The sequence below is a fragment of the Dermacentor andersoni genome, chromosome 1 (genome assembly GCF_023375885.2).
Source record: "Dermacentor andersoni chromosome 1, qqDerAnde1_hic_scaffold, whole genome shotgun sequence".
Taxonomy (NCBI): Eukaryota; Metazoa; Arthropoda; class Arachnida; order Ixodida; family Ixodidae; genus Dermacentor; species Dermacentor andersoni.
Window position 1 is genome coordinate 142,934,081 of NC_092814.1, and position 26,512 is coordinate 142,960,592.

General features: G+C 43.1%; 1 protein-coding gene across 1 annotated transcript in view; it reads right to left on the reverse strand.

Annotated features, from left to right (window-relative positions):
* The window catches only part of raskol (Ras GTPase-activating protein raskol), a 179,806-nt gene that overhangs the window by 12,743 nt on the left and 140,551 nt on the right, over nucleotides 1–26,512 (reverse strand). Inside the window, exons 20-22 of the mRNA XM_072287915.1 lie at nucleotides 20,905–21,007; nucleotides 10,105–10,174; nucleotides 3,507–3,694 (exon numbers count right to left, since the gene is read on the reverse strand). Coding sequence (XP_072144016.1) covers nucleotides 3,507–3,694; nucleotides 10,105–10,174; nucleotides 20,905–21,007 — 361 coding nt within the window. The remainder of the gene's footprint in view (nucleotides 1–3,506; nucleotides 3,695–10,104; nucleotides 10,175–20,904; nucleotides 21,008–26,512) is intronic.

A 26,512-nucleotide genomic window follows, 5' to 3' on the forward strand; every position in this document is an offset into this window, starting at 1 on the left:
CAAAGCCGCTTGGGTACATTTTAGCGATAACTTCCTATTAACCTTGCGAGGCGCGGCATCCACCTGTGTGGACATTTGTTAGATTAATTTAGAAAGCAAATGGTGCTTACAAGCACCCTGACTGCCTTTCTATTGCTACAAGTTTGGGCCAGATAGGGCGTAACTGAGCGACCTGATGCCATTGCAGAATGGTGGGTTGGAGTGTGAAAACGTTTTACGTCAGATGCCCATGTGATAATACTAATTATATTCTTCACATAAGTAGCAGTTCAACTAAAGTCATGGAAATGTGTTCTTGAAGGAAGAGAGGCAAACATGAACGGTTTGTTTGGTGGATGAAGCAAATGTGCCTTTTTTTACTACCGAGTAAATGTCTGCATCCACTACAGTGGACATTAGGACTCTCTCTAAATTTGATTTTGGTGCACATAACTGACTGGCTGCTCAGTTTGCTGGAGGGGGACACAGAATGCAATGAAGATAACGTTACACAGTTCCCTCTTGAAAAATAAAGGTCTCAAGTACAACAAGGCGACTGTATAAGGCACCACATTTTCCTATAAGAGATGACGTTAAGAACCCTATAGGATGCCGTAACCTTGGCTGCTCTGAAAAGAGTCAACATCACAGTACACATTTTATGCTTTCTTCACTGAGATTGGCGGCAGCTGTTTCCTACAATTTTACTCGAAGTGATCATGGTGATGATAATGATGATAATAATAAAGAAGTTGGCCCCATAAAGTGTCACTATGAAATATGGTTCATCTAAATTATCAAAAGAGAAAATATATTTTTACGAAACTGCAAGAAAGAAAGCAATTTGTGTGCAATAAAAAATTTCAGTTTTCTTTTTTTATCATTTTAGATCATTTTTTAATCATCTCATCAACTTTAGAGTCCCAGTGTCCAAGTGGATGAACATTCATTTCTGTTTGAACTACAAGCAACTAAAAACATATTGTTTCATAAGTAATCTATCCATTCCCTGCAATGAATTTAAGAGCGGCAAATAACCACTAACCACATTTCCCCTCTTAACCCATGAAGTTAAGAGTGGAAAGGGGCCAATGTCACCGAATACATTATGCGTTTCTTAATTATACATGCAAGCATGTGCCATCTGCAGTCACAGTACAAGCGCTGAGATGTCTAATAACTGTACTGGCAGCCATTCAGAGCTGTACCTGAAGTCATATACCACTACAACCACGTCAGGTTCTATTTAATGTGAACAGTGTTTTACCAGAATGCTTATGTTGACAATGTATATATATATATATATATATATATATATATATATATATATATTGCCCGTGGCAGATTGCACTATTCTAGTCTATGAGCTGGTTACTCGGAGAGGCAGATATTATGTGCACGAAAAATTGAAATGCATAGTCGACTAATTAACAAAAATTCCCAAATTAAGTTTTGAACTAATTACTTATGGCAAATATTGCAATTTACAAATTCTATCGGGTGAGACTGCAAGGCATGTACACTTGAAAAGAATTATGTGGATGACACAATTTCCAAGATATGTGCTGTCAAAGATGCGGTAAAAATGCACTGTTATTCCACTTACTTTTTTAAAACGCCGACTTATGCATTGAAGTACAAAAGTAACTGGAACACCAATGCATTTCTCCGCAAAGTTGGGGAATTAATATCTTGAAGCTGATGTCATCCTGAGAATTTGTTCCAAGTGTATCCGCCTTGCAAACTCACAGACTCACCCGCTGGAATTTGTAAACTGCAACATGTGCCACAAGGTAATTAGTTCCAAACTTAATTAGTTAATTTTTGTTAATTAGTCAATTATGCATTTCAATTTTTCGTGCAAGTAATGACAGCCTCTTCGAGTAGAACAGCTCATAGACCAGAATTGTGCTGTCAGCTACAGGCATTGTAAAAAATTTTTACTGTCTGGTTAAAGCTGCCCGCTATATATTCCTGTGGCAGCTGCATCTACGAAAAACGGTTTATCTTGCCCACCACTTAACATTTTTTGATACATAGTAGAGACATATCTTGATATCTGATAAGCTACATCACAATTCTTACATCACAAGGTGTACGGAACAGTGGAAGGTGGTCACTCCGCGTGCCAATTATTCTACACAAAAGATATCATACACACTACCAACCCTTTTAAATTTGTTTCTGAAATCAGGTCTTGATATTTATATAACTGGTGTACGAGCTTTACGTGAACATTTTGTCACTCAATCTTTTCTAAATAATTGAAGAACGTTTTTCAGAGAAGTTGTGTTCTTGCGTTTACTTTTTGTCCATATTTCACATATAGTCAATTGCTATGTATATATGTGTCTCCTGTTGAATCGCTGTTTGCCTTGTAAAGGAGGCTGCGGGCTCTAGTCAAGTCGCTTGCCTCTAAAGCGACTTTTACCCACAGTCTCCTCCATCACTGATGGAAATAAAGAAGTTATTATTATTAAATAAAGTATTTCATTTGTTCTGAAGAATAAACAAAAACTGCAAAATTTGCCAATTTGTATTTTTCATTAAAACAACCCAACTTTTCCACAAGCATTGGCTCCTATGTCGTGGTGAGCACTAACACAGAGGCTAGCATCTTCTTTACTCAGTACAAATGATTTAAGAGTCCATTAAAAATACTAAGAAAAGAAAGTGAAATCTGGTTACAAATTTGAGAAGTGTGTTTAGTTGCATATTGAGTGAAGAATATTACACTGAAGCAAAGCAAGTAAAATGCAAAAAAATAATGCATTTACTAAAATGCCTTACTGGCACACAACCGAAAGAGATTTAGCAGAGCATTCCTTCCCCCCCCCTTAATTATGGGAAAATGCGTTCATAATAATAGTGATTGATTTGACATGTGCGTTTTTCTGGAATGGACGAAGTAGCGCCTACTCTTGAATCATGTGCTTAGTCTGACAGCCTCAGTGAATACAAGTGGAACTTTCTGGCATTACATTTCATTCACAAACAACACAGCAGAGGCCCTTGTCTGTGTGTTACAAGATGCTATGGGATATCTCTTGCGTTTACATCCAGCTCTCTCTGTGCACGCACACACCCACACCCACAGACTTCAGACCTCTATAACAGCTTCTTTGCACGGCACATTGTCATCGTACGCTATAGTACTGCCTCCCAAAGACATGACAGATGTCACCACTCACAGAGTCTCCATCGTGCACATAAACTCACACACAAAGCCAGGTGTCAATGTTGTGTGATAACTCAGTGGTTGGCGCATCTGCCTCCAAAGTGCACATTGCTGCAGGGGCATGTTTGATCCCCTATGGTGGTGGTGGACAAGGCTTATTTTTTTTCTTTCCCATATGGTGGGAGTGAAAATGAAAATGAGGAGGTAGCTTGATGGTGACTTCATACCATGAACAATGTATGGACAGACAAACAGAGCGAGCAAACAAATTCAAGCTTTTAACTGCTGTCGCAGTAAAAGATACAGGTGCGGCTTGCTTCCAGCAAGTGCACAAGACAGTGATCTGTACCTGGTGATGATGCTCTTCATCTGGAGGTCCTTTTCTTGTCGACGCTGCTGCTGCTCTTCTGTGCTATCAGCCCCAAGTGTTGCTGAGAGTGGGTGTTGCTGCTGCTGTTGTAGCTGGGTCTCAGCTAGACTGAGCTTGCGCTGCAGCTGACCCATGAGCCGTTTCAGCTGGGCCACCTCCCGCTCATACTGTCACAAGTACATACACACACAAGGCCATGTAGGATAGCTGGCACTTCAGTCTAAGAGCATGTGTGCATGCCCACATACACACATTAAGAGGAAGATATTTTATGGTCCCGTTCACATCGCGAGGTGAAAAAAAAAAGAAGAAGGCTAAGGAAACCACCTTACTTGCACATGCCTATTTCAGCTAACTGGGCATTTGAATGTTGCACAAAAAGTGCTTGGCTCTCTAAAACACTGTTTCTTATGTTGTCATCTCGTACACTTCACCTTTAACATCACTGCTTCTTACTAGAGTGTGCGAATATCAAAATTTTTGAATACGAATACTAGCACATGCATTTATTAGCAAGTTTCGTTACCTTAACATGTTTGTAATATTGCACTTATATTGTCAACAATAAAAAATTCCACTAGTAAGCTGTTATACTTAAAGATTCTGTATTTGACTCATGTTAACTTGAGAAATTGAGTAATTCCCACTAGCTGCCTGTTATCGCCAACCTATGCCTTATTATATAGCATCAAATGCCCATAAACTCAGTTATTTGACCATGTGCCAACCGTCCCTCATCGCATTTGCTATCAAGCAATAAGCTCAGGATTGGGGCATGGCTGCCGAGGATTGGCCCATTGGATCTTTACTCCCATAAAGAGCATTTTTATTGCTGTTGGATCCTTCTGGGCAGTTTCCCCCATCCCCTTTCGTTGCACTCTAGATGCACCCTCACTGTCCGCAAGCCCATGCCCCTTGCTACCGAGAAGCTGACTTTTCTGCACAGCGTGGCTGTCCAGTAGGTGAGTGTGCTTCACAGGCCAAATTTAGCCAGCAGCACGAAGTTGTTGCAAAATTCAGCACAATATCAGGCACATATTCTTAGATGAGATAGAAACAAATGCTAAGAACCGTGTTAGCTCCCGCACAGTCATCAATATATTCAATTTGTTTCAAATATTAGTATCAAACAAAATATTTAAAACATTTTGACAAATACTTAGTTTTCAAAACAAATACAAATATTAAAAATGTAATATTCTATGATATTAGGAATTTTCGAATATTCGTACAACCCTACTTTTTAACAATCTTTTTATCCCATAGATCTTCGATGGATCCACGAATATTTTTACCCGACAGTATCTAAAAATATCATTCCAGTCTATCCAGCCTACCTCAGTCCTACTGATAAATGCCCTTTTCACATTTTCTATCTTAATTCGAAACAATAATAATGCTTTCAGATATTTTGTATGCAAAACGGTTGTCTATTTACAAAATTCACACTGAATTCAGTTTCTAGGCAGTGTAGTGAGGACTATGAGAATATTTGTGACAACACAATGGCACTGGATGGTCTGGGGATCCTGTGTACTGTAAACAAAAGCTTCTGCTACAAACTTTTGCATAAAACATAGAAATAATTCCTGTAACTGCACACTAATAATAATGCCATCTTGCTGCAATCGCTCATTGAGGACTGAAAGCAGCAGTGTTGGTGTGACATATCATGTTCAGCAAGCATGCTTGGATGTGCCTAGTCACATAAAGCATGGTACAGTAAGTGTTTGTTACAATGAACCATGATAATCCACCAAGAAAGGTCCGCTCTCACACCTTTCTTGCATGCAGTGCAAGAAAGGTCCATTACATCTGATGCTTGTTCCATCCAAAATCAGGATTGTGGCATGTAGTGAAATGTCAGAACTTTGCACAGACTGCTGTCTATAGTTTTTGATCACGGCAACCCGAAGGCGATTGCAATAAACAATGAAAAAAAAAAGTGGAAAAGAAAAGAAGAACAACGAAACTAAAATGAATAATAAGTCAATACACAAACTATTTACCATGCTAATCATACAACCACACTATAGTGGCGCGGCACCCTCTGTCTACCGCACAATGGCAAGATTTACCGGTTGGTGGAAAAATAGGTTCAAGTGACACTTCTGCCATTGCGGCCAGCTCCTGCCAGTGATATAAACATAGGCTACAGTTTGTTTTTCACACAAAACAATGGACCGTAAAATAAACTGATGCCATGATTTTATCTTTTGTGACAAGCGATGACCACTGTCAAACTTGTAGCATGAACGAGAGCTGCGATATGAGGCATGCTCAACTTGGAGCCTCAGTCCGCTGCACTGCATGTGAGATGGCTTGACCGCATCATGTGCTTTGCAGCCTGCAGGCAGTGAATAGCATCCCATTTTCTTTTTTTTGCTTTTTTTGTGCAAATTAACGCAATGAGAAATAAAGCACTCATATTATATCGATGGATTTTGCCATCGTTGGAGATTATTCTTGAAGTGCTGTATGCAGGGATGGAAGTGGACAAAGAAGTTTTGGAGCAGCTCTGGCAGCTGCAAATTTGGCACTTTAGAACAGGTTTGGAGCATGAATTGAATACGCTTCTTGGAGCAGCTAGGTAAAGGTAAATATGAGTGAAATACAGGCAGATGAAGAAAAAGCTTTCTTTATTTGACTTTGCAGAACACTATTAGATCGCAGCAAATCAGTTCTGCGGAATCCCGCTAGGCAAGCAAAATTTATAACAGGGAAAAGTCATCCACCCGATTGTAGCATGAAGCTAGAAAGGAAACCCATGTGGGTTTCTCGGAGACCACCATTAATTTACATATTGGATGTGCCAACTAAATGTGGCAAAGAAAAAAATAATCGAGGGCTTTCCGTGAACAGCGCCCACTCTATGTTGATAGGCTTTTGTTAATGCTAGTTGCATTTTTTTTGTTCCATTGGGAATGAGGAACTAATATTTAGGTTTAATGAGCTAACATTTATTACTGTACTCATTCAATAAGGTGCCAATGCAAAGGTTATGGAATACATCAACAAATTAGCAATAACAGCGTATACAACAACCTAGGTCTTGTGTGGTCCTTTTTTCCGACAAAAAAAACCAAGAAAAACCCTGTGAAATTTACAAAAAGAATAATCAGAATGTCGCTAATTCATTAGTTTTTGAGGAAAAAGAAAGCACTTGATTCTATTCAACAGAAATTCTCTTGATAAAAAATTTTTGCTAGACCTTTATAGTCTAGAACTGTAATCAGTGCCGGCATATTAATTTGGTGCTCCCTTTAATAAGAGTAGACCATAGTGTATACAGACGAATCTAGTTCATTCGAACAAGCTTAATTTGAACTTTCGGTTTATTTGAACTGACGCTGTGGTCCTGTCAAAGTTATGTGTATTTCAATGGGCGAAAACACCCAGTAATTTGAATGCATAAGCATTAGCAACGGCTTATTCGAACATACCGCACTCCGACAATACTCTCAGCAGTGCGCCAATCACGCAGCGGCACCTCCGGCCAGCATTGCTCTGGCCCCGTCATAGAGGAAAGCTTATGAGAGACCCCTCATTGCTGTGTGCGCGGTTCCATATCCAAGTGCGATAACACCATCGCCGCACAACCTACGCTGCATGAGCGAGTGAAAGCGTGCGAGGGGAGCTGACATAGGGGTTCCATCTTGCCCATGCGAAAGAGACGAAGCCGAGAGAAAGCGCGCTGTCTTCCGTCGCGTGAGGCACCCAACGTTGCGAGGCACTGGGGGGAGGGGGTGGCATATTACTCTGCCTGCAACTGCGCATGTGGCGGCTGCATGCATTGCGCGACTGTATCTCGAGAGCGATCTGTGTTGGAGGTAGAGTCTAGGTAGGTTGGCGGCCCATAGCTTTGTGCATGCAGCGTGTCCTCCGCGTTAATTTTGCGTCGGAGCAATAGACAGCATGAATGTCATTTCACTCACTGCTGCTGCCGCATTTCCTCATGCCAGCGTTTTGATAGCGACTATCCGCAGTCAGAGTGAGATGTGTTCACGTTTGCTTGTGCACATGTGACACCATGCTTGTTAATTTAGTTAGTACGCCTATGTTTACAAGTTTATACCGCCGATAAAACTACTACCCTTGCTTCGTATAGCTGTCCACTAATTTGCTATCACAATCGATGCTTCGCCTTTTGGGTGAAACTGCGACTTTCTTTACAGTGATGAGTCTAAACCGTGACGTCCCGATGGAAAAGTCACCTAAGACAGTGCGCCACATCCGATTCTGTACAACAAGATGAGCCCTGAATACAAGGATGCGAAGGCGACACCCAGTACCTCATTCTCCTCGTATTTTGCACGCGGCGATGCTGCAACAGAAGGGAGCACACCAACACGATTATGAACAAGGGCAAGGGCTTTGTCATCTTCATAAGACATGACACGTTAAGAACATAGGACAAAGAACGTAAACACAGTGCTGATCTGTCAGCAGATGAAGAAGAAGCACACGAGCATGCAGCAGAAAGCAACTTTGCCGCTTCGGTGCCAGTCTTAGGTGCCAGAGGTAATTAGCGCCATCCATCAAGCTGGTAGGAAAGGAAATCCGCTTACTTCCCACCCCTCCTCGCAACTGCGCTCCCCTCACCCTGCTTCTCAACTCCCTCGTAACTCCCTCTCCTTCGATAGTCACCGCGTGCACCCACCTTCACGTCGGCGCCGCCAGCCCAGTGGCAGCTTAGCCTGCGTCTTTAAATTTCATTTTCTGCGGTTATCAAGAAGCGAGCGTTGGCGGGCATGGCCAGTTTCGTGGTCCTCGCTTGCTGTGCGCTTGCGCGCCGCAATGTTTCACGACTCGCACCGTTCGAGCATCGTGCTATGGTGCACGAGTACTTCGACAAGTCCTCCTTTTAATTTGAACAAATTTTCAGGCTTGTTCGAGTTCGAATTATGGAGATTCGACTGTATCTTGATTTCTATGTACTGTAGGGATGCTCGACTTTCACACGTCCCCTGATATTGTTTTCCCTGCATGGCTTGCATCTCCTGTAATCCGGCTTCGCCCTGTGGCTTTGCGCCAGTGGCGGTTGGTGTGGTTGCGGACTAATATGAGATGGCGCGAGTGTTGTGCTGCTAACACCACCTAATTGTGAGATTACTTGGTTCCAAAAGGGAGTAACCTGTTTCACTTTGGCTTAGGGCCAGCAACCTGCGTGGATGGATGACACATGCGCTGACATGCTTTACATAACCGTTCAGAGAAAGGTTTCGGAGCGGGACACCGTTTGCGTGACTGTACACACGAATGAGTAGGCGTTGGTGTCCAGTATGGGGGCGAACATATTTGCTCAATATCCTGTGGTGGTGGGTTGGACTTCCTCGATTTGTCGCGCACCCATCAGCATGGTCTATCGGTAATAATTCAGCTGCCCTTGTGATTGTCTACACTATTGTGTTGTCATTCCTTTGTCCCAAGAGCATGTCTGAGGCCCCACAGTACCGAAGTCACTGATAATTTGCTACATTCTTGTTATGCAATGCTAGGAGACTCACAAGCATGTGCAGCAGCATACCTTCTTGCTTAAATTTGTAAGCATTAAATTTTGTGAAACATTTTTAGATATTCAATTCAAAATCTACTATTCGATATTCGCACGCCCCTACTCATAAAGTAGGTTGCAGGAGTTGGGAAAATCCATGCTATAAGCGGTACCGTGGTATAACCAAAACATCGCGTTCATAGCCATGCCAAATGGGCAACCACAAATTCAAACACAATTCATTGCACATTTCCCCCCCACACACAAAAACCACAACTAAGTACGAAAAATAAGTTCTCTTCACAAGTGCCTTAGCAGTGGAAGAATAGTTTAATTTCGTATGGTGGTCTTTTTTTTGCCTGCACTTCGAAGCGGTCTGCTTATATATTGAGTTCCATGGGAGGAATACCGCTGGTCAGGAAATCCATGATATATTTGTTCCCACACTAGATGCATTATAGGTGGTTAACCATGAGCTCAGCAGCACAACCTACAGCCACTAAGCCACCATGACAGGTGACGTTTAAATGAACTAGGCTAAAGAACAAGTGTAAACGAAAGCCACGTCGTTGGACATGCCCCCATTGCACTTCTGTACCATGAAAAATAACTCTTAAGAAGCTGCGCTGTTGAGAACCTGAACAAAAAAGTGATCAGTGCACGGTGAATTGATAAAAGGGGCAACAGTACAAAAGCTTGTAGTGTGGGGGAAGGTATTTGTCCACAGTGCCATGCGCTGGTCACGCTTTATATAATTAGCTGCAGATACTCCACACAATTTCATCATAGTTTCAGCTGTTGTGCAGGCTGTATAGCAGTTGGATTTGGATGCCAGTAATAAAATATTGCTGCCATGAAAGACTGACCCCAGAAAGACATATTTATTCCTATGATTTACACAATACAGTTTTTGCAGGCTGTCCATGACGGACAATGCACGTGGACAAGTGGTTTGATGCTGCCATAAAACCTTGATATTATTTCCCCTAGAGCCAAAAGTACTTCGTTAAAAGCAATTTAGAACTCCTGCTAAACAACAAAAAAACTTCCCACCAAAAACCATGCAGTAGCAACAATACTTACTTCACGAAGACTTCTGTGGGGAAACCTCTCATCACTCTCTCGACTCCTTCCAGCCAGCTCACCAGCAGCTCTAAAACAGAGACGTTTTTCTTGTATGCATTGATGCTATCCACTTAATTGGAATTATTCATGGAATAATGCAGTGATAACAGGACGAGGAAATGAGAAGGCCCATTTAGTGAAGCAGCTACCAAAGTTGCCGACTTCACAATTAAACAGCTAACATCAAATTTAAATACAGAGATTCCCATATTTTGCTTAAAATGTTCGAAATATGATTTCACACTTACTGCTGCACTGTTCTAGCTAAAATTTCGCCGAGAGATTGTATGTGGAGTCTACGTCATTCAGCGTAACACTTGGCATAAATATTGCCTGTTCTTTAAATAAAAGAATAAGAAACTGCTTTTATTTATGAGAAAAATGGCTGCTATGAAAACGGCACTAGCATAAACTTGTGTCACCCACCTGCCTGCAGCTGCAGAAAATAGTCTTTCAGGGACGGTCGCCACGTGTTGCGTGCTCTTCTGAAACACGTGGCAACCCTCCTTGAACAGCTGATTCCTGCAGCTGCCAGTAGAATGCGACATAAGTTTACAGGGTCTGTTCTGAAAGTAGAAGGACTAATTTTTTAAAAACAATTTTACTTATGAGTATAATACGAACGATTAGAATTTTTCAAAGTAGCACCCTTCCACATCTACACACTGCTGCCAACGAGTTTTCCAGTTTCTGTACAAGTCCAGGAACGCCTGGACCGGAATGCTGTTTAGCTCCCTCGTCGTGGCCTGTTGAACCGCCTCTACCGATCCTTGATGCTTCCTCTTGAGCGTCGATTTTATTCTCGGCAATAGAAAAAAGTCTGGTGGGGCCAAGTCGGGGCTGTAGGGGGGCTGAGGCAGCGTTGCCACCTTGTGCTGGGCAAGATACCCCACTACGCGGAACGCAGTGTGGCTCGGCGTGTTGTCATGGTGCAGCCACCAATTGTTGGCGATGGCTGGGCGGACACGAACAATGCTTTTTCGCAGTATTTTGAGGACTTCCACGTAAGAGTGCATTAACTGGTTGTCCGGGTGGTACAACCTCTTTGTGCATGACTCCATGTCGATCAAAAAAGCAAATGAGCATGGAATTTTGCTTGGATTTTCTCATTTGTGCTTTCCTGGGGCGTGGGGAAGAAGGGGTGTGCCATTCTGAGCTCTGCCGCTTGCTCTCCGAGTCGTAATCAAACACCCACGTCTCGTCACCGGTCACTACATTGTCCAAAAATTCACGGTCTTCATTCACATGATGAAGAAGATCCTGGCAGATCGCTTTCCGGTTGGCCTTTCGCTTCTCTGACAACCACTCGCGGCACGAACTTTGCCCACACTTTCCTCATGGCTAAGTTTTCTGTCAGGATTTCAAAAACTTTGGTTTGAAGAATGCTCAAGTCATCAGCAATCATTCTGATACTCATCCTACGATCCCTGTTCAGCAAATTTTTTACTCGTGACACATTTTCGTTGGTCTTGCTGGTCGAAGGGCGCCCGGAGCAGTTGTTGTCTTCCACTCTTTCCCTACCTTCGCGGAACAGCTTGTGCCGCTCAAAAATACCTGATCTACCCATGGCAGCATCACAGTAGGCCTCCTTAATCATGTCGCGAGTCTCTTTGCCCATTTTACCAAGCTTTACACAAAATTTGATCGCGTATCGCTGATCCAGTAAACGCTCCATGATTCTCCATGACGAGGTGTTTCGACAGGGGCTCACAGTACAAGCGACCTGCTCTTTTGAATGGCCAAGAGCCGACTGCCGATTTTTCCCAGCGTTCCCAATATCCCGCTTCACCAATCCTGTGCGCGCAAGACCGCGCCTCGTCCGCCCGTTCGCCCAGAAAAAAAAACAACAACAACAACAACAACAGTCCTACTACTTTCAGAACAGACCCTGTATGCTAGAGCTGTCTTGGTAGCAGCTTGCATCTCCATAAATGAAGGCAACTCAATTTTTTCTTAAAGACCAGGCAATTAACTGTGTCAAGCGTTACACTGAATGACGCAGAATTCAAAATTAATTTTTCTGTAAAATTTCAGCAAGAACAGCGCAGTGGCAGGTGCAAAATTTATTTTCTTCAAACATTTCAAGCGAAATATGCACACCCCTGTAGTCTCTTATGTGAACATTTGATACTTTCAAACATTCGATTGAATAATATGCTATTTGATATTTGGTTTTGTTAGAATTAAGCATTTGAAATGAACGCATACAAACATGAGAATGTACAACTGACAGTTTTGGTTTTGATGAGCAAGTTGCATTGCCATTAACCTGGCTCAGAGCAAAGACAAACCAAACAAAGAGCTCATTTACATTCAGTGTGTGTGTGTGTGTGTGTGTGTGTGTGTGCTTGCGTGCGTGCGTGCAGTGAAGCACATTTGCCACGCAGTGAAGCATATCAAAAGTAATAAGAGGCACTGTCATGGGGCCTTTGCTGGTGTTTATGGCTACCTGACACTATCAGCTCAAGTACTCATACTGTGCTGCCTCTTCACGCATCTGTATTTAACAGTTGGTGGTCGATATTAGAATGCATTATGTAACCGCGCAAACGACAACGGACAAAGAAGGAAACACGCTTGTTCGCACTTGTCCTGTGTGTTTCCTTCTTCGTCCGTTGTCGTTTGCGCGGTTACATAATGCATTACAATCACGCATTTGGACAACACCAGCCACTAGGTGGAAACCTCTGTCTACTACTAATCTGACTAAGTGCCTAACATGGTTTCTAAACTACAAATTTCACCAAGTAGCAAGCTTGGCAACATTTTCAGATCCTCGTTATAAAGTAGTTGAGTATACCAGGATGCTCCAAGAGCTAGATTAGTCAATCAACACACAGAAATTTTCACTTGCTTCTGGCAGCAATTTTCACTGCCACAAGCAAAGGTTGAAAGATATGTGCATGATGAAATTTTGGGCCAAAAAGAAGATCCACATGAGTGGTGGTGTAAGCATGGTGCCCACTGTTGGCCTGCACTGTTAAAAAGATTTGCACCCTTTGGGGCTTTTCTTGTCCCACAACAATAATTGTCATCTGCCTTGCTTGTGTTTCTTTTCTTGAAAAATCTGTGCTCGCTACTTTCCTGTTGAGAATGCTACGTCACGCTGATAACACACATGTTGTTTGTGACCTGAATGTATCGGGCTCCCACTTAAAGAAAGGAAACGCAAGCAAAGCAGATGATGATTATTGCTGTGGTACAAGATACGCCCCAGAAGGGTGCCAACTTTTTTTTTCTTTAGAGTGTGGCTTGTGAAGGGATACTTTCTGGTACCAGGCACTAGTGTGTCCAGTGAGCAGTTCTTTTTGGTGCCTGAAGGAATTGTGGCATGCAGGAGGGTCGAACATGTCAAGCAGCTATCCTTCCTTCAGGGGAGGTATTCTGTAAGAGTACACCTAGTGGACTCTTACAGAATGCCCTCCCCAGCACAACATTAAATAACTGCAGTTATGATATTGACAAGCAAAAGTGTTGTACTACAGAATTTTGCTGACCACATACAGTAGCTGAAAAATTTTTCAGACTCCAAAAATTCGAACTTGATGGATATTGTGGACTTAATAAATGCACTGTCAGGGTTCCTATAGAGCTAATGCAATTGCACAATCAATTTTACAAACTAAATCACTTATTCCAAGCCATGCTACCCGCTCTTGGAGGCCTCCATGTTGGATATTCCGCTGGCTCGACTTCCAGTTGCCCACTTTATAGCCTTGAAGATTGGGAGACGAACGTTATCAATAGAGAGCGCATGATATCCTTCGGTCTCGAAGGCCATGCCCGCTCTTCCTTGACTGACAAAAAGCTACAGGAGACGCTTATTTTTTTCCGGTCAGCACAACCATCATAATCACTTGGGGCAGAACCCCCCCTCCCTCCTTTCTTAAAGTTTTGGTCACCATTCTGCATACGGTGTGTCCACAGAGCAAATTTGTCTTGGAGATGTCGCATCATTGTGTGTGTGTGTGTGTGTGCGGCTTTGCGTTCATGTGCTCGGCGCCACCTCTTGCGTCTTTGCCAGAGCCAAGTGGTGTGAAGAAATGTGGCTTGTTTTTTTCTATCTCCATGGCAATCTCTGTTGCAGAAATTGCCAACACGGCGATGCTCTTGGCAACTGCATATGGAGACGTCACTCTTGTGCAAATCCATGCAAATCTGATCTCCTCCAAGACTAGTATGAGGCAGGGCATCACAAGAGATATTTTTTTAAGCCGTTCCAAGCCTACCCAATAATTATCTTTTTTGGCTGAACAAATTTTTCGGTCCACACAAGGTCCGGAAAATTGGCCGGCGACTGTAGCATCATTTTCCTGTACATTATTTGCTGTGCCAAATTTCAATATAACGAAATTTCAAGTAACGAAGCAAACTGCCCATTTTAGTGACTTTGTTATATTACGGTTTAACTGTACACACACACACACACACACACACACACACACACACACACACACACACACACACACACACACACACACACGCAAACACACACACACATATACATTCTATGCTCTTTACAACGGGCCTGCATACAACAGACTTTAGGATATAACGGACTATATTTCAGCCTTAGTTTATTCTACCTATTTTATTAATGCAACGAAGTTAGCTTTTAACGGACCCTGCTACAACAGACTATCGGCTACAGTGAACAAAATGAGCGGCTATTGTTTTCAACATCGGGTGTATAAAACATACTTTTGCCGTGTCAACACGAACTGACAACTGTCTTGCAAGGGTCAGCCGATGATCGTGGCTCAACATCGTGCGCAAGAGAAAAAGAAAGGCGGGGCAGAAACGCCCCGTCTTCATTCGCGTGCGAGTCAGGGGGGGGGGAGGGGGGGGAGAGGGGGTACTACTCCGGTGGCTGCTGCTTACGGCGTTGCTGCTGTATCTTGAAAGCGATCTGTGATGTGGACAAAGTGCGCGCCCGTGCAGGCATCGTATATTGAAGGAGATCTCCGATTTAGACAAAGTGCGGCCAGTGCTGGTAGCTTTGTATGCGCTGTGCTTTCGACGTTTAGTTCACATTGAAGCGAGACAGCAAGAAGGTCAATTCACTTGCTGCTGCTTTCACGCTTATCTTACTTAATTTGCTATCGCAATCGATGCTTTGCCTTTCAGGCGAAACTGTGACTTCTTTTGTTTGTTTTTTACTTTGGACATTCGTCACTCACTCTTTGCAATAAAGTTGTTAGACAACACAATGAAAGTTTCGGAAGAGAGGCGTTTAGGGTATTATGGACTTCGAATAAAATGGATGTCTTTTGTCAGGTTATCAGGGTCCGTTGTAATGAGAATCAACTGTGTGTGTGTGTGTGTGTACATACATATACATACATATATAAAAGGAAAAGAAACACCCTAGGAGGGAGTGCAATAAAAAATAAAAATAAGGAAGCATGGGAAAAGCACCAAAGCATGTGATGGCAAGCAGTATTTCCTAGTTGTCTTTTGCGGTTGCACTGTGTCCGTCACCTGCTTGTCCCCTGCACCACTCGCATGTTCACTAGGAAGTTGTAATGCGCGGATAATCATGTGGATGCTCCAGAGTGTTGGCGTTGCAACAGTGACAATGCTTCTGCATACTGAGGCCGCGAACTAAAGGCATCAAATGCGGCGAGCAGAAAGCGAGCAGCATGGGTCGGAAGAAGTGGCAGCAACTCTGGTGGCCAGAAGCACTCAAGCCTACCACGAACCAAGCCACACATGGTGTGGTGTTCTCAAAGTTCAAAGTGCAATGTGCACATTTCCTATGATTCCCCAAGTGAAAGCAGGGAGAAAACAGCACCAGAGGAGATTGCCTTGGTGAGGCTGGATGCCTGGCGTGACGCTCCCTCCTAGTTTTTTTCTTTCCTCCATGTTACCGTCGCCAACTGATTTTTTCAGACCTGCTCGATAACTCAAACATCCCTACGGCACTGCCACATTTTCTATTGAATCAATGCATAATGGTGATATAAGTTTTGGACATTGTACCGTGTGTTGCTAAATTTTTCAGATGTAATCAACGTACACAATGTCCGAAAAATGGCTGCCACGCAGAAGGTTGGCGCGATTCAGGTTGTCCCGTGCACATGAACTTTTGTTGGACAGCTTGTTTCTTGGCTTTCCAAGGGCCATATGGCTGCTACAAATGGATCTCCATTGACTCAGCACCAAGCCGTACTATGGCTATCAACACCTGCCAAAGCAGCATTAGTTAAGCCTAACAACCAAGGCCCTGTCAAATACTCGCTGCTGGTGGTGGGCAGCAAACCACCGGGAGAAGATTGCCGCTATGCTGGTATGTTCGTAAGAGTGACTCATCGGTGACTGCAGACAGAGATTATGAGCACAGGCTAGACTGAGAGCTGTAGAAGTTGTAGAAATGTTGCAGGTAATGAGGTGACAACTGCAGTGAGAGTGCCTATCATATTCGTTTGCATTTGCATCACTTTTCGCAATGGGTTAAATGGACACTAAAGAGAAACAGTAAATAAATTTAGACTGATAAAGTATTCTTTCAAAACTATAAATTTCATCGCAATAGGTTGATTATTAGAAGAGAAAATGAAGGCCAAAGTTTAGTTTATTAAATTTCGCATAGAAACTGCAGCACAGCTATGCCAGTGTGCGATTTTATGTATTTCAAAGCATCTTTTTTTTGTATGTGGGCCATTGTGGCTCAGTAAAAGTTCTTGAACCTTGCTAAGTTCAGTGCTCGGCTTGTAGCAAGTCTTTAGCAATAAAAAGTTAACTAGGCCAAAACAGACGCCACCAAAACCAAAGATGTCATGGCGAATGGTGCGAAAACTTAAAGACAGCGTTGTCAATCTTTCATTACTGTGTTTTTTCTGGCTTACCACACATCTCACGGTAAGAGAGGCTTTTTTGGTATTGTATAAAGATAATTTACTAATACAGTGCAAATAACTCTTTTTCTCTTTGGTGTCCCTTTAAGCTCCCGTGTAGGTGGAAAGCGTCGAGCTGAATATGAATACTGCAGCCTAAAATGGCACCGTCACACAGCCAAAGTCACACTTTGCGGCATTGCGACAACGTTCGACTAATATTAGGCTGCATAATGGACAAACGCAAAATGCTCTTGTGGCCTCGACTATCACAAAATTTCTAACAGAGTGAACTACAAAAAAAAAATTTTCTGCACTGCTGGAATTGTGTTGTGCTCGCATTGATATTGTTTTTGCACAACAATATCTAAATAACAACCCTTTGATATATCAACACAGATTCCAAAAATGTAACTGCTTCCATATTTTCTAGTAGAGTAGCTGAAAAACAGTGGTGGGAACTTGTCCAAATTAATGCAACACCCTTTATGACCCCTGGAGACTACTATTGTAGCATGTTTGTCCTCCTTGGATTTGCTGTCATCCATAGGAAATTACACTCACTTTAACTCGAAGACAGAAGCGCATCTACAATGTCACTATGTTTAGCTTTGGCCTCCAAATGTGAAAACAAATCCTCAGCACTGTCATCATCTTTCGGCAGTTGCACTGATGAACCCATCATTAATTTTAGATAATCATTTAGACAATTTAGACAAGCTTGGGCACTTTCCTATGCAATGATCACAACTTGTCACATAAAGAGGTTTTTACATTTCCATTCTACTGCCTCTCTTCATTGTGAACTGTGGAATTGGCACTTATCGAAGTAAGTAACAAGGTGGACTTGGCTTAAAATACAAAAGAAATTATGACTGCTCATCTGAGCTTATCATAAATTGTTGAAGTTGTTAATGTCATCTTGCAACCTATACACTTCCCAAATGTTTGTATAAAGGAGTGAGAGCCCTGTGATAAATCTGAATTAAAACAATGCTAGATGTAGTACTTAATCCTTTGATGCAGACTTTTGTATGGTGAAATGTGCATTTGGCACAGCCACAAAAGGTTTTCAGCTATAAAAATGTTCTGTTTAAATATGTGCATAAAGTATTGAAAGCAGAATGATCAATTCTGCATTAAAGGGACACAAAAGAGAAAAATGATTTCTCCTGTATCAGTAAATTGCCCTTCCACTATATAAAAAACACCCCTCTTACCACGACAAGATGCTTCGTAAACCAGAAAAAGCACAATAACAAAAGATGGGTGGTGACGCCTCCTTAAAATTCCAGCACCAGCTGGCCGTGACGTTATGGACTTTGACAGCGTCCTCTAAAGCCTAGTTAATTTTTTAGTGGTAAAGGTAGACTAAATTGTGTTCTAAAGGAGCCAAAGATTGAGCATGGCGACTTTCAGGGACTTTTGCTGAGCCAACACAACCTAAATGCAAAAAGAAGTGGTCTCCAATCCATGCTGTGAAGGTAGTTGGACAGCGAAGCTGTTAACGAAAACTAGAATGATTACCCATTGCATCGTAGCTTAGAATTATTCACATGGCGACATTCACATGCACTTTACCTAATTATTAGCCTAAGCTGTTTCAATGGCCTGTGACTTGGCATGCGCTGCTACTACAAGCACCTAGAAAGAGTGGGCCAGAGAGAAGAGAAATGCACTTAAGCATACTTTCACCGCGCCTCGTATGCACCCTACTCTTCCGGAGTCTTCACTCTATGTAGCCTTACCATAGCACTGTCACAACACAAATCAGTTGCTAGGCAGGTTCTTCTTTCACATATGAAAGTGTAGTTACGTCATTCCTTGCTTCGAATGCTGGAGTTGCCACTTCCAGTCAACTGCAGCTTATGCATCCGTAATCTTTACCGGGAAACGCTGTTGGTGAACGCTATGTGCAAAGGCGAGCTTTCTGGTTCTTTTTTTCTTTACCCTGCATGGCAGGCGCTGCTACAGATGTGCGGGGTCGAGCGCGATCTGCTGGTGCTGCAGGGAACCCAAAGGCATACGCCCCCTGATATGTTGCCCATGGAGACGACAGACCCGTTGGGACGTAGAGCTATACAGCTTCACTGTAAAAGTACTTTGAAATCTCAGTGACAAAGGCATTGGGTATTCGGTGCGAAATTCAAGAACTTAAACATGGACCTTTACTTTCTCTTCTAATAATCAACCTCTTATTTAGAAATTAACGACACTAGAGTTTTCAAAAGACACTTCATCCATCTAAACTGATTTAGTGATTTGCTTTAGTGTCCCTTTAACCCTTTCAGGGTCAATGAAGTAGTCAATGCCGTGAACAAGCCCAAAATGGTCGATACCGTATATTTACAGAGCCTTCTGTACGTTTAAAAAGCACGTTAAATTTTCTCCTGGCATGTGCTGCCACTATGTGGGAATACAAGGAATTTTTCTCTTGCACCTCCCTCTCTCCGTTTTTGTTGCACGGTTTGTTTCAGAACTAGTTTGTTTGCTCCAGCGCATCTGTATACTACCACTCGCGCATTGGTGCACGGGCGGGCAGGTGGCGGTTAGTTTGGGTTTTGTTCCACGGGTGGTTTTGGCTCCTTGCGCTCGCAAAACTGATGGCTATCTCATTACTAATTGCTCAAAGGGTGACTGCCTGTGACTCGCTTGTTTATTGCTCATGGGGTGCACATAAGAAGGATGCCGCCATGCATGTGTTTCCTCTCTCTTTTTTTTTTTTTGTAGAGTTGCGAAAACTAAATGCCTCTGGTTGGCGATAAGATGAAGATTAGCGAAAGTTTGTCACATGTTTTGCTTTTTTGACGGGCACACAACTCCACAGTTTTCTTGAGTACACTCGCCTATGCAGTTCGATTACGCTATGGATGTAAATATTAGTATAAGAGCAGGAACATTTGAGACTTGCGAAATATTCTCGTGTGCGCATATTCTAAGCCTTGAACTAAGTGTATAACAATGCATCAAATTTTTCATTCTTATAAGTTTATTTCCTTTTTTTATTGTTATTATTCATGAATAAACAGTATACATATAGCAATGCAAAATATATTTTTTCTCACTTCACAGTCACCTTAGAAAAATTATGGTAAATTTTCCCGACAGGTCCTTCTGAAGAATTTAAATCTGCAATAAGAAAAATCAACCCTGGGCGGTTGCACATGGCGAAAAAACATTGACTCTGAAAGGGTTAAAGCTGTAGTGTAGGGGCATTTGATCTTATGGCTAAGTTAGGCATGGTGAATTGTGCATTAGGCAAAGCCAATAATAAAATTTTGATCGATACAATTAACTTACAGTTAGAAAATTCTATCAAGAACAGATACAAAGGCTGGTTGCAGTAGTGAGCAAGGACAGTGAAGTCGGACCCTGTGGGATCTCGAGCATCACACATTGGCATAGCACAACTTGCACAGAATTTCTTGGAAACTGACATCCGGCAAGTGTACTCACTCAGCTTTAAAAAAAAAGAAAAGAAAAAAAGAAAAGAAGAAGGGGAGAGAGAGAGAGAGAGAGAGAGAGAGAGAGAGAGAGAGAGAGATAGAGAGAGAGAGAGAGAGAGAGAGAGAGAGAGAGAGAGAGAGAGAGAGAGAGAGAGAGAGAGAGAGAGAGAGAGAGATTAAAAGAACGCTGCCACATTTAGTAGAAAATTAACTGCACCAGCCAGCACTTCCAGATAAAGCACCATATCTAGCTTTTCAATGACCTTATATTTGCACTAGCCTTTAACTTCAAATTTTCTGTCTAGCACAGTGAAATTTTGACAGTGGAAAGTTAACCAAGCTGTTGATGCTTGCTCTGACTGGCAAATGTTTTTTATCACATCACATCAGAACTTTTTACTTCCATTAAAGTCTAGTGTAGTAATAAATTATACCTAAGTATGCAACACACTTCATTTGAGAGAGAAGTATCATACGCAAGAAAATTGTCTTCCCAGAGGTGTGGTGAAGAAGGGCTTGAGGTACCACTGCCTTCGCTCTCAGCTGCACTGCTGTGACCACTACTGCCGCTCTCGCCTCCTGCAAAAATGCCACGTTCAATGAGGGATACGTAAAATATGCAACTTTGTGAAGCATGTATAATTCAGAATTTATTTCAATTTAGCCAGCTATTAAAAGCAATCTGCCATCACCATTCATTACAAAAAAAGACATGGGTCGAAAACTGCGCAGCTGCTCAAAATATACTGCACACGCTAGAAAAATGAAGTAATGCTGTGTGCAGATCTACTCACCCTCCGTTGTTTCCCGCAATAAGGCTATGACCCATTTTTCCCCGTGATATGATGCTTCATTTATTCCTTTCTAGGCCAATCGCATTAAAACGCAGAGAGAGAGAGAGAGAAAAGAAAAAAAAAAGGGATGGTGCGGGGGGAAGGGTGCCACCGATTAGGCTGAAATCTAGCGTGCTGCTAGTAATCTGTCCGATGCAACAGCTCAACACTTCCACGAACTGTTGGCTAGCTGGAAATGTGGCAAACCATCCCTGCTACCGAGATGGCAGCAATTCTTATACTCTACAGCTGCTGACATGCCACTGCACTCTACCAATGTTGCCAACTCCCACACTCTGTGTGCACAACGTGCGATACAATGTTTAAAGTATAGTCAACTAGAACAGCCAATGACAGCACAATATTGTTGGAATGAAACAAACAGAAGAGAGCATGGCTTGCGGCATGTGAGGGAAGGAAGCTTCATAAAATGCTTTGGCACATTATGAGCCATTCAACTGTGGCCATGCAATGACGAAGCCCTACAAAATGATAAGAATGGAAAACGAAATAGATTATTTCAAAATACCTCTGCTCTCATGTTCTTGGCGATTGCTTGACTTACCAGTGTTTCATGAACAGGGTGGCAGGCCGCAGATAACCATGCAATTCTCGTCATGAGAATAGCATAAAGAAATATTTTTTTTTGTTGTTTACAAGCATCCACTTGTGCATGGCGACAAGTGTTGCACGAAACCAGAGACTTGCATTGCTTTGCCAGCACTCTCATGAACTGTGGATAAGACCAATTGCGCTACCTACTTTTGCATGTATGACGGTGAAGATGGATAGTGTCAATAGCTCTATAGATATAGTAGTTATCTAACAGATGAAGACATCGCAGAAAACTATCTTTTGTAGTTCTTTCGCAGTGTGCTGCAGACCTTTGCATTGGCTTTGTCTTACCCAGAGGTCACTCACCACAACACCTCCCCTCCCACGAGAGGCCAATGATGGCCAACAAAGTAAATTATAAGAAAGCAATTTTTTATTTTTATTTATTTAGTTATTCAATACTGCCAGTAGCCTTTTGGCAACAAATGTCAGAGTGGTACAGGCATGAGACCAAGTACGAAAGGTCCATTCCATTACGTGTGGTTCACTGCACTGCATTTCTGCTGCACTGCGTGGTTGCTGCAGCACAGCCCTTGATTCTCTGGTGCAGTCAAAGTGCATGGCATTATGCAGACAAGACTTGCCGGTCTGATGTTTGCTGGCGGTGCTTAAAGAGGATGTGAAAACATTCAAAAGAGCCGAAATAGTCTCCACTAGTTTGCAATATGTTGCGGGCACTACTGTAGCTGCGTGCAGCTGTATGTTTACCAGCTCCTATCAAATTTGTTTGATTACCCACGTTGTCAACCTGAAAAGGCGACTTTGTTCATGGTGGAAAGCCATGGAAGCAGTTAAGAAATACAGTCACTCATCGATAATTCAGACATGCTAAATTATTCGGGCAGCTTCATGGCAGTGCCACTGGCCCCATGAACTTCACGTGTATAGGGCCTACCGAATTTCGGAGACATTACCGCATGCCAATTAAGCCACCAAGTTTAGCAAGAGCAATATTTTTGTTTTGATGCATGGCCACCCATATTGCTGGTGCCTCCTCGAAACCGAAACTGGCGAAGCCTAGTCGATCCAGTAGTCTCCCACAGGCTGTGCCCAAATCACAGCCAAGCCAAGCCACTAACTGCCGTAAAGGCTGTTTTTAGCAGCTATAATTGCAGCTAGTTTCTTTAAATGCTGGTTTGTCGTAAAAGCGGTCTGAGCTCCGTGTGTCCAGCATTCAGGATTTGTTCCTTGTGTTACATAGAGACACAAGTTGTGACACAACACCTCCCGTTGACACATCTTCGTTGCTCAGAAGCAGGTTCGACTGGCATCAACTCCACCCTTGATGTCTGTGCTGATGAGGGTGGCGATTATGTGTGGGAAATACCGAACTGTTCAGAAGAAGCTCGTGACCATACAGTTGTGGGAGCACAGTTGTTTGTCGTTTGGCACAGTGACGAGTGCGTAGCAAGCTAACTCGTCGCCCACGGGCAATGACAACTCACACAAAAACGTCACCCAGTGCGACATGTTACTTTCACTTCGTCAGCACCACCGATGCATCAGCTGACTATACTCTCATTTCTAGTGAAAACATGTAAATTGTCCGAATATAGACGAACCAGGTTGTAGGCAAGCATATGTGTGCAGAGCAACGCATTTACAAGCTTTTTCAGTTACTTTTCAGCACTTAGTAACACCTGCCATGTACTGTACAGGCACCCGTGGCACTGCTTGCGCTGCACTGGTACTGTCTGAACATTTCTGGCTCCGGTGACATAAACTATGCGTTAATTAAATGTAGCCAAAGCTGACACAACTGAGTTAATTGTTACAGCTACACTGAAAGTACAGTAAAATCTCATTGAACCATACCCACTTACACAGTAGTTTCATTTTAAAAGTAGTAAAGTCAAGTCCCTGACTCAGCGGCCATTAAAGGGACTGAAAACTGGCCAGAATGTGTTGGGAGGTGCAGATCGAAATGAAATAACCATGATTTACAGTGATAGAACCCAGCACACTGTTTGCGATTTAAGTAGCAATTATAATTTTTAATTGGCAAAGAAAGTCTCAAAAACGAGTACTGTAAGAACCCATGTATAATACGAGTTTTTTTTTTTTTTTTGATTATTAGCATCCCAAATGTTCGCCTCGTACTATATGCGGATCCGAACAAAAATTTCAGTCAGAAATTCGGGCTAAAAGTTTTTGGTTTTGTTATTGCTGCGTGGCAATGGCTTGGTTTCATTATTGCTGCGTGACTACAGCATTGTTTCTTTATTGTTGAGTGCGCACCTCGGCAGCACAAATGCAAACCACGCTTCATCAAGTGCATCTTTTTTATTCCGCATTGAAGGACCAAGATGTCCGGACCACGAAAACAGTACTCGGCTGCTTTCAAGAGAAAGGTTATTTTAGCCACACAGGACATGGGCAACAGTGCGGCCGGGAGGCAGTTTGGCGTCAACGAGGGAAGCATTCGCGGGTGGCGTCGACAGAAGGAAGCCCTTTTCGCGAGCAGCGGAATGCGAAGAAGCTTTTGGGGCTCGAAGAGTGGGACATTCCCGGAAAACGAACTCGCCCTAATGGAGTTCATACACCAACAGCGAGCCGCGCATCTAGCTGTGAGTGTGGAGCTTATTCAGGCAAAAGCTAACGAGCTTGCAGGAGAAAAAGGGCTACCGAGCTCTGCCTTCAAAGCGAGCAAGCACGGGATTTATCGCTACATGTGCTGTGCTGGATTTTCCTTACGCTGCCGAACTTCGATTTCGCAAAAGCTGCCCGAATCGTTCGAAGAGCTGCTTTTGGCTTTCCATTGCCACGTTATTTCGCTGCACAAGTCCAAGAACTTCCAGCTAGGGCAAATTGGCAATGCTGACCAAACGCCGGTTTATCTGGACATGCCATCGCCCCTCACCGTGCACGAAAAGGGCTCTAAACAAGTTTATGTCCGGTCCACTGGCAACGAGAAAACACGAGTTACTGTCATGTTGTCGCACATGGCAGACGGACACAAGCTCCCACCCTATGTCGTCTTCAAGCGCAAGACAGTGCCTAAAGGTGAGGAGCTGCCAAAAATGTGGTCATGAGATGCCGTGAGAAAGGCTGGATGAACAAGAATCTTGTGCTCGACTGGATAAAGTCCATCTGGTGCAGGCGGCCCAGCGCACTGTTGTCGTCCCCATCCATCCTCGTGCTGGATGCATTTCGTTGCCATTTGGCCGAATCAGTGAAGAGGCTGTTGCATGAATCCGGCACTGAACTCGTTGCTATCCCGGGTGGGATGACGTCTCAGCTGCAGCCTTTAGATGTTTGCGTGAACAAGCCATTCAAGGACGCGGTCAAGCGGTGTTACGCAGATTGGATGCGCTCAGGCGAGCTGAGCCTGCAGTGACACCGACCGGGCGGCTGAAGCGGGCTTTGCCAGGTACGCTATTCAAGTGGATTGTGAACGCATGGGCCAGCGCACCAGAGGACTTTGTGTGTCACGCATTCAACAAGTGTGGCATCTCGAACGCGCTCGATGGCACAGAGGATGAGTACCTCTGGGAAGATATGTCCAACAAGGAACTATCCGAAAAGAGTGCAGCTGAGGAAGGCAGTGATTGAAGTGCGGAGTACAATTTAAATAAATGTTTTCCTAGAGTTTTTCTAACTCGTATTATATGCGGATAAAAATTTTTTTTCCCATTTCGCGTCCCAAAAATTTCACCTCATACTATATGCGTGTTCATATTATACGTGGGTTTTTACGGTAAGTGGTGAGGCCTGGCGGTGAAATCTTGGTGCTTCGGATGTAGTCTATGAGATTACTGTACGTAAGTTGGCTGTTATTAAGTACAACATAATTATTGCTTAAAATTGCAGTTGCTATATCATTAGACGCTTGCACTTTATTCTATGCTTTGTAAATCAAAAGTGCGCACATTGCTACAGTAACACGCTGCACTGCGTATCCCATGTAACAGCGTCATTACGTTTTCAATCCGATTAGTTTCATTTTGACTGGCTAAATACCAAAGCGGTTCGGCAGGGAACCACGAAAACACGGAGTTATTATCGCAGAAATACTTTAACACTTAGGAAAACACATGAGTCGGAGGAACATCGATTGATAAAGGAAATAATACTACCTCACAGTAATGGCCGCACTTGTCATCTGCCTCCCACTAATGCCGGCGTATAATAGCTATTGCGCTCACCTATCACTGTTTTCAGCATGCTTCCTGTGAACAACTACATTCTCAATGCAGATTGAAAAACTCTGATAATGTTCCACAGCGTTTTCCGCGTTACCACTTCATGATTAGACACTCTGACCGGTAAGCTTGCCATTGCACAAAAGAAAAAAAAAAAAGATAGGTACCATGAAAATTGGTTGTCGGTCCCTTTAAACAGAATGTATCTTGTATCTGCAAAAACTGTACCAGCTTATTACGTAGATATTGGTTAACACGCAGTGTTTCCACTTTTTGTTGAGGAATCACGGTGGTAGGTTGGCCCGGCAGAACAACGAGTCTCAGAGATCAGAACAGTCTCCAAGCACAAGCACAAACGCAGAGGGTGCTTGGAAGGGTGAAGACACATTAACATCATCTCGGTGCCGCGCCAGAGAGCGTCGTTGCCTGTGTTGTGGCATTGTGCAAGCTAGGACTAACGTCATACCAAAGCTCGGACAAAAACCAGGTGCTCA